Below are 9,181 nucleotides of genomic sequence, written 5' to 3' on the forward strand. Positions count from 1 at the left end.
GAAGGCCAGCCAGAGGAGCTCGCTCCTGCTGCGTCAGGCCTCGGCGCGACGCGGGTCCTCTCGGACGCCGAAACCAAAGCCGTCCCTCCGGCCAGGCCTGCGCGTCAGCCCAAAGGTCCGCCTTGCTCTGGAGAAGCTGGGTAACTGCTTTTAATTTAAAAACGAGTTGACATTGTACAAGTCCATGTTCTGTAAAATGGAACAGGACCCTCTCGGCCCACCCCGATGCCCCCTCCCCCGGCGTTACTCGGGCTCGCTGCTGTTGGTGGGCTTCTCCCACTCCAAGCTCTCTTCGCTCTGTGCGGGCGAGCCTGTGGCTTCGGAGGCCCTGAAACCTGCGGCACTCGGGGCACACCCGGATGTGTGTGCACCCTCGGGCGACCAGGGCGGCTTCTTGTGCCAGTCTTTGTGTCAGGGGATCTGGCTCTCCCCCACTGCACAGCTTCCCGTTGCTGAGCGTGGTTGTGCTGCGGGCTCGGCGTTCCTCCGGGATAACGGGGCGAGTCCGTATCATTCCCCCTCGTCTCCGACGAGGGTGGAAACTGTCCTTGCAGAGAATGATGTTACGCAGCTCCGTCACCATTTCTTGGCACACCGACACCTGGAAGGCAGACCCGAGACATACTGCTCACCTAAGTAAGCCGCGAGCCCAGCAGCGCTGCATCTGCCCTGGATTCTGATGCCAAAGTGTTACGGACTCGGTCGTTAATCTGGCCACTGGATTTCAAAACCAACACTTGGCTATTCATGCTTGATTTAGCACAACAGATTCCACCTCTTAGCAAAACCCCTCGTGTATTCTGGATCCCCAAATCAACATGAGACCCAAACCTACGGCAGGCAGAAATCCTCAGATGATCCTGACTTCAGGAAAGGCACCTGGATGTTGTACACATCCTTGATCCCTTCAAAAGCCCTTGGAGCATCCCTACAGCCTCGATCTCGGTAGGACTGCATGAGAGGTTGAGGCACGTAGACCCTGCCCGATGCACCGAGCTTTCTCGTGCATTTGAGGGCTCATTACCAGGAGTGCTCATGCCAGCCTGGGTGCCTTGCCTGCTCCAGAGCACTGCGCTGCTGAGCACCCCGCAGACAGCAATAAACACACGCTGCCCCCTCAGGACACTTTCAGGTCCTACCTCTGACTGCTCAGAGTGCCGAAGGCTCCACAGAAATTCCAGCATTGCCATAAAAATTGCTACGATTAAGCCACAGATGAGAACCACGAAGATTCCACCGATATTCTCCATCCCCAGGCCTAAAATAAAGCAGAAGAGACAATTCTGTGGAGAAGCAAACACAGCATAAACTGCAAGCGTTGCTATACAGAAATCCCAGCTCTTCCCTGTTCAGTTGGCATTGCATATTCCCAGCCAGGGACCAAAACCACGTAGCCAGCACTGTCCTATTAATAGCTAACCGCATGACTCAGATGGCAGACCGAGTGACTTGCAATAACCGCACGATCGAAGACGCGTTCTCAGAAATGATGATTTTGCAGATAAACAGCAAGTACATTGGTGGGAAGTACAAAGTAATTTGTGGACAAACTGAAAACAGGAGGAAAAAATGAGAGATCAATCGAGCACATTAATCCCTGCAAATTATTCACCCGGCTCTAGTTGCTTTGAACTCCGCAAAGGCAGATGAGCAGTGTTGTTAAAGAAGCTGAGATGAAGAAGACAAAAAAGGGTTTTAAAGGATGCTGGCACCAAGAAAAGCTCCTTGATTGCATTACAAAGTGCTGGTGAAAAATGACTCCAGCTGCTTGTATTGCAGTAGCAAGGAGAGGTTGCAAACAAGACCAGGATCCAACGCCGTCTGACACTGTGACCGAGCGGGGTCCCTGCCACCCCGCAACGCCGTCTGACACTATACAGTGACCGAGCGGGGTCCCTGCCACCCAGGGCTACCTGGTTATGGGTTGGGTGCGCTCTGGCCCATGAGGAGGAACCAGCCCCTTCCATGGAACGACTCATCTCACTTCGCTGGGACACAGTGCTTACAGCGGGATGACTGCCATCTCTACTGAGCGTAGGAGCCATGCAGCCACCCTGGGCCAAGTGCCACACATGCAGGCAGCTTCACTCAGGGGAGGGACTACCTCCCACGCACGGCAGCTGCCAAAACGGGCCAGTGAAGGAATTCACAAAGCAGCTAACAAAGGAGTTAGTGAAGGAGCAAAAGAGAACGATGGCCCCCGAGCCCACTCCCGGCTTATATACCGAGCATGACGTGCTATGGAATGAAATACCCCTTCGAACAGTGTGTCCCCCCACACCGCCTGTAGCGAGGGAGTTGGGAACGCAGCTGCAGCATCAGAACCTGGGAAAGACCTTGAATTTGGTGCAAGAACTCCCCAGCACCAGCTAAAAGGACACCTTATCAGTACTTTTCTCAGGGTAAATCCAGAAACACGGCTCCATACCAGCCACTGTAAACAGAGTTAACTCTTTCCTGACTAAACCCAGCACAGAGCCCTGTCCTACACAGTTTTCCCCCTAGAAAGTTCACAGGTTGGAAGAAAAATCCTTCCCTCAAGAACTTGGCCTGAGCATTCCATGTGCCAAGGCCATCACCTCCCTTCCCACTGCGATGCCTGTCCCCAAAACTGCAGCCTGTGCCTCCACATGGCTCTCCAGAACAGGACCTCAGGAGGAGCCAGGGAGCAGTGCCGGCCTCAGCACATGCTGTCTGAGGAATGGTTCTTGTTGGGTTTGGGTCTCAAGTGCACTGGGCCCCTGATTGGATTGATTACTAAAAAGCATGTAGTGCTTTGCACCGAGGTGACTGTATGAGGCCATTAATCAACAAGAACATCTATAAAAATCTTCCTCTCCCTTCTGTAACATTAAATCAAAGTGTATGAATCAATGATTTATTGACTTAATCTTTGTGTGGCTTTTAGACATAAAATCTCACCAAAATCCTTGTAAATTGCTGACCTGTTTTGTTCTAAAACTTAGGAGGCCACATTTCTCCCTCCTCCTCCGTCATCCTTTTGGCACTGCCTCCGTAGCAATCTAGTGACTCTGTAAATCAGCCCTTTGCAGAGAAATGTTTCCACTAAGACAGCAATTCCATGGCAGAAAACACAGCTCATAATCACAGTTTAGACCCAAGATAGAGGCCATCCTCTCCTCCCAGCAGCTCCCAAATTTAAATTTAGGGCAGTACCAGTCTCTCTACATCCTTCTGTCATTCCACCTGCGTGAAACCTCAGATGCCCATTCCCAAGCTCAGCTGAGAGGTATTTCCTTCCTCCACATTTATGTATCAACAGGCTACAGTCTTCCTCATTTCCCAAACTGAGGAAGTGAACCATGACCGAAGGCACAGAACAGCAGAAAAACTTGTCCAGGGTCACAGAACATGCTGGGTAGTGCCAGAAACAGCCCAGGAGCCTGCTTCCCATCTGTGCCTTTCCCAAGCCATCTCAAAACAGCCCACAGACTAGATTCTACTTCAGAGGTGTTTTTTGCACAGTCCATGGGGGAAAAGACTCCCATGTCACCTTCAAAAGGGACTTTTTTAATAGCTTATCGCCCTTCTCTGAGGCCTGATGTCTTACACCCAGCCAACACCCTCTGTCTCCAGACTAACAGCCAGAGATACCCAAGAGCGAGCACCGCTCACAGTCCCTGTGGGGTCTCACCCAGCCTAGCCCACCAATCGCACAGACGCACACGCCTACGCCTGCTGCAACGTCAAGGAAACTAAAGAGCTGCCGCGGACCCAGCTTGGCTCTCCACCTTCAGAAAGGTCAGAAGACTGTCCTTGCAACTGGGGGACCCGCTGGCCTCACAGAAAACACTTGCCGAGGAAAGGGCGACTGCCAAACCTAAAAAATGCAGCAACTGCGTTAAGCTGGCAACTGCTCTCACGCTGGGACATCAGCCTAATGTGGTAGCTCTTATGGTAATTTGCATAGCATTACCCAAAAGAATTTGCTCCTCAGTTTACAGATGTACTAATAAAGTCCTTGCGTCCCTTCCCCTGGCTGTTTAAACGACGCTTTTACTTGGAGCCATTAACCAGCAGGCCTGTGGTGGAGATCCAGCTCCCTTGAAGGAACCCTGGATTTGGGTCTGATCCCTTCAGCCATCCATTTTCCCATGTACTGCTGCAGACATTCATTAGAAGCTAATTTACCCTCCATATGCCTCCAATATTTGTCATTTGGTTGTTCCTGCTCTCTGTGCCCCAGGCAAAAACACACAGCATGAGGCACAGCAGAGCTGTTTGGCTTCTCTCCTTGAATTGTGAAGGAAGGAATCTCAGGTCAGAAGAAGGGGACAAAGTAATTCTCAGGCAGAAAACCTGGCAGCGCTCACGTGCAGATGGACATTCATCCTTGCACCGTGGGCAAGGATGCTTCTACTGGCTGGTCCCTTCAGCACGCCACCGGGAGAGTGACGGCAGCTTACCTTTGGCTCTGTGGTCCTCCTCTTTGGGGCACTTGCCTCCTTCCCACCACTTCCGCTTCAGGATTTCCAGGCGGTTGTTCTCTTGCAACTGGAGAATGGCCAGGTCGAACTCATCGCGAAACACTGAGCCTGCAACACCAAGAGGTAGGTGGTAAGGCACCGTCTCAACCAGCCTTCCTCCCCGCCATGAAGCCCAACTACAAAACCTCGTCTGTGAATGGTTTGGAAGGGACTTCAGTCCACGTAAACCCTTGAAACCTGCAGCCTCCCTGCTGGAACTGGTTAATGTAATTGGCAGGTGGTAATTGGGCCTGTCCCCCAAGACCCACACAGGCCATTTAAAGAGGTCCATTACGAGGGGAAGCTTGGGCTGCAGGGGCAGGGTCTGAACAGGCAGTTCAGTATCACACCTCTGCTCCTCTGAGGCCCGCTGAGGTCCCTCTCCGGTCATTCTGCCTCAACCTTGCCCTAACACTCCTTCCCTCAAACGGGTGCACTGCAACAGCAAGTTCAACATACAAGTGAGCCCAAATGTTCATGGTGAGGAGGCTCGCTCCCGCACTCGGCACCGAGCTCTGCTGCTGCCTTCACGATGTCTGCTAGCAGAGATCCAGGAGAAGGGCCGTGGGAAACACCGCAGCTCTCCTGGTAACTCTATTGTCCCAGCGAGCAGCTTTCTGCTCTTCTTATCTGCTACGGTTTCACTGTTTAACAAGACAATGTCAGAACAAATTTAGTCCTGAAAGTAAGGATTTGTACTCACGCTCAGGTTACTGTGACTTTACAAGCTTACGCATGTTAGCTAAACCATAGTGAGTGTTTGTGTGATGGTTCTTATGTAATTCAGCTTAACTTTGTATTGCTAAGTGCCGGGACTTAAAGGTCAGGAAGAAGCCTGTGAGACTGGCCGAAAGATCAGCCGATTGCTTGGAATAACAACTACTACATCCTTTCTTGGTGCTGTCCTGGGAGACGGTGTTCTCTTGCTAGCTCTCATATTTGAAAGACAAAACCCCTGCGTTTGTTAGAAGTGGTTATTAGCTGAGATAGTCACTGCATTGCCCAATTCTCTGTCCTGGAGTTTTAAGAACCACCAGCTGTTAAGAAACTTGTGATAAAACTACAAGCGTTGGAACAGCATGATTTTTACAGCGCTTCTGAGATAAAACAAGGAGCACAAAACGATCCAAAAACACTGGTTCAAAAGGGAAACAGTCAGCAAAGAGCATATATGCAGAAAGCAAGCAGCAATTTTGAAACATCTTTCACATGAATTATTTAAAGAGCTGCAGTCACGTGTCCCACGGCTCTGGACCAGAGCAGGGTCTCCTTCATCTGGCTCTCAGTGTGCACCTTGGGCACTCGCAATGCATTTGATTTTCCTCCAGAGGTAAAAAATGACTCTGGGCAGAGCTGTGAAACGTGACGTTGGCTTTAGAGCCGGTTCAGCCTTTCAAATGCTCCGGTCCTCTGCCGACAGCTGAGAAGGACTAGAATTTTTCTTCACTGCCTACCGACGGGCATGCCAATCCCGTAGCCCTTGGTGTCCAGAAGGCCCCCGACCTGCGTGAGGTTGCAATTGCGCTGACGATAATACTCGTTCATGGTGGACTCCAGCAGGAAGGCGTAATTGGAGTTCAGCACGCGCGCGATCCCTTCCTCCGTGCTCTTCACGAAGACGCTTGGCTGCTTGGAGTACATGTAGTTCCACATCCGCTGGTACGTCTGGTAGCGGGAGTTCTGCAGGAGAAAGGAGGCAGGAGGAGCTAAGGTGGGAGCATCTTGCTGTAACATAAACCCCAAATTAGGCACCGCTATGAAAAGGCCACAATGGGGAAAGGAGTTGAAGCAGATTTGGTGCCAGATTTAAAAAGGATTTAGATGCCTAACCTCCATTGATTCCAATAAGATTTTGAGGCCCAAAAATCTTGGTGGATTTGAGACTTTGTTGGCAAAGCTGGGCATGAAATGCATACCTAATTCCAATAGGTTCCAGCAAAGCTCTTTGCATAAGTTCAATTTGAGAGAAATACATAGTTTCCGTAACAGTTTATCAAAAACACACAAAAAAAGCCAGAAGAAATAGCTCATGTGTGGCCGATTTAAACCACCAAACGCTCTCTGTACAGTTCACACCCTACCGTCTGTCACTGTAACCTTGGGCTTAACAGTTCCCCAGTGTCAGAGCCTGACACCATCACCCTGCGAAGGGCACTGAGTGCTGGGGGCAGAGCCAAAGCTCTTTGGAGTTTGTTGCTCACTGAATCCAGACTTTGGTTCACCCCCCTGTAAGGCAAATCAGAATACCTGCCTGAGAGAACTGGAGTCTTTTCACTGACTACAGCAAACTAAAGCTCAACCAGCCCCAAATCCTCAGACTTTGCTGCTGGTTGAGCCCACCTTGGTTTGATTGAGGGAAAAGCTGACTACGGTTAATCTCTCTTCCCTGTGAAACCTGCTCACACAAAGGCTGAAGATAATACGTAGATGTGGTGCTTGAGGACATGGCCTAGTGGGTATGGCAGTGTTGGGCTGATGGCTGGACTAGATGATCTTATAGGTCTTTTCCAAACTTAGTGATCCTGTGATAAACACACTCTGGTCTACATCAGGCGTTTCTGAATTTGCCCCTTTTCCCTCACATGTCCATTTCTGCAGCAGACAGAATCCCTTACACCATCTTCCCTCCTGACCAAGGCAAGGGGCACTGGGGGTGCTGCCAGGCACCCCCTGCCATCGCACTTTCAAGGGCTCATTTTCCATGGCTGGCAAGCGATGCTGGAGAGCCTCAGGGAACTGCTGCTGACCCAGTTACTGTCCTCATCTGTCCAGCTCTGTCCTCCGGGTACAGCCACTTGGGCAAGTGACAAACAGGGTGTGTGTTTGTTCCCCATTCACTGCACCTTTAAACCTTAATCCTGCACGTTAGCGTCAGGGGAGACGGCTGCCAGGACAGGTTACAGGGCAGCAGACACATCTCTTGTGCAACCAGGAGCTGAGGGGTGGTGAAGACAGCCTCAGCCTGCTTCATCCACCGCTGCGTTTGAACCACCGCTGTTACACCAGAGGCGAATGGATCCCAACGTCATTTAAAGCGTTGCAAATAGTACAAGAGCATCTTTTGCTAATTTCTTCTCTGATATCAGCGACTCCAGCACCCACGAGGCAGCGCAGAGCCGCAGTCAGGATTTTAAACTTGAAAGCCTTCCTGGAAAGAACTAAGTGAGTGCCTCGTATACAACCACCTTAGTCACTTGGGCTCTGTTCAGCTCATTTTAGATGTAACGTTCTGCTTAAAAGTAGCTTTTTGCCAAACCCCTGAAGGGTGTAAAGTTGGGCTGAAAAGCTCAGGCTCACCCGAGAGATTTCTCAGGCTTCTCAATTCAGTTCAGATTTGGGGAGGGTGCGGGGGGGGGTGGGAAGTAAGGAAAGCTTTCAGAATTTCAACAAGTAATAAATAAGTAATACTCAAGCGGTTCTTTGTGCATTCAGAGCACTGCCAAAAAGATTCACGCACTTATTTCCCTTCTGAATAGAGCAGGGAATATAAAAAATAAATAGGGCTAAACGGCACACGTAAGTGTGCATAGACTTGACTTGTTTTCAGTGCCACTGACCGCACACAGACTCCAGCACTCTGGCATATGCTAGCCTACCTGGGGCTTGCAAACGTTTCTTTGCTCACCCTACCTGAGACTCCCATGTAAAAGGTAAGATCACATCAAAACCACATAGAAACCCACAGAAATTTGACAGCAAATGCTCACCTGGTGAAGACCGTGCTATGTCTTCCCTGTGACACAGGGATGTGTGCCACTTTGCCACCCCCCTGATGACACCCCAAGTGTTATGTTGCTTTCTAAGTCCAAGCAGGAAAGTCTGCTGCTCCAGGGTCCAGCGCAGACATCCTGACCCTACAACTCCAGCATTCCAAGAGCATGCCAGCTGCTGTGTTACAAAATCCTGCCTTCCCCGTCCTCCGCCATGCCTCCCCCACCGTTCATCCCATCAACGCCTGCTGTGGATCTAGCCCAGCCCTGTGCAACCAAGCAGCCAGGGGTCTCCCCACAGGTCCCCTCCGTGCCAGAAACCAGAAGAAAACAGGCATGACAGGCTGGGGTGACAACCAAACCTGATTAAAGGGTGCCCTCCGCACCCCCTGCCCCGGTTAGCCAAAGAATGGGGTTTACTTGGAAGAAGGTCATGCTGGAGCCGCCATGAATGGTGCCGTACTCAATGGCTGTCTGGTCAGCCAGGTCATCTACGGATTCAATGGGGACGTCCATCCGCTGCACGGTGAGGAAGGCTGCCAGGTTGGCCGTGTAGGAAGAGATGATGATCAAGGTGAATGCCCACCTAGCGAAAGGGAAGACGGTGACATGAGATTTCCCCGTGAACTGAATTTGATCTCCATCCCCACCCTCTGCCTCTCCCTCTGCTTTTGCCCAAAAAAGACCAACAGAGAAGCCTTCCTTAGGAGGAGGGCTGACCTCCTTACCAGACTCCGCTGACACAGCGTGTGGATAACGCTTGGGGGGCGATGGTGGAGCCTTGCTGCATAAATCCCCCGACTGGAAACCACAAGCTGTTGCCGAGGGAGTACTGATTCACGAGAAGATTGCATCTGCCTTGTGAGCAGGGGTGGGGGCTGTACCACTCGTACGGTGTCAATCTAAAATGACAAGAAACAGGTAGCTCAGATAATTCACTGGAAAATGGGGCGCTTCGGGGAAAAAAGGCAAAAAAAAGGAAAG

General features: G+C 51.0%; 1 protein-coding gene across 1 annotated transcript; it reads right to left on the reverse strand.

Annotated features, from left to right (window-relative positions):
- Positions 1–243: 243 nt before the first annotated feature.
- On the reverse strand, positions 244–9,099 carry LOC104505333 (glutamate receptor ionotropic, kainate 4-like; the record flags this gene model as incomplete). Its single annotated transcript, XM_010157312.1, is given in 7 exon segments — positions 244–318; positions 320–601; positions 1,140–1,258; positions 4,428–4,556; positions 5,942–6,167; positions 8,618–8,783; positions 8,926–9,099. Coding segments are annotated over 7 exon segments (1,171 nt in total), but the record flags the coding sequence as incomplete, so codon positions are not given.
- Positions 9,100–9,181: the final 82 nt, after the last annotated feature.

Source organism: Eurypyga helias, unplaced genomic scaffold, assembly GCF_000690775.1.
Source record: "Eurypyga helias isolate BGI_N326 unplaced genomic scaffold, ASM69077v1 scaffold46438, whole genome shotgun sequence".
Classification (NCBI taxonomy): domain Eukaryota; kingdom Metazoa; phylum Chordata; class Aves; order Eurypygiformes; family Eurypygidae; genus Eurypyga; species Eurypyga helias.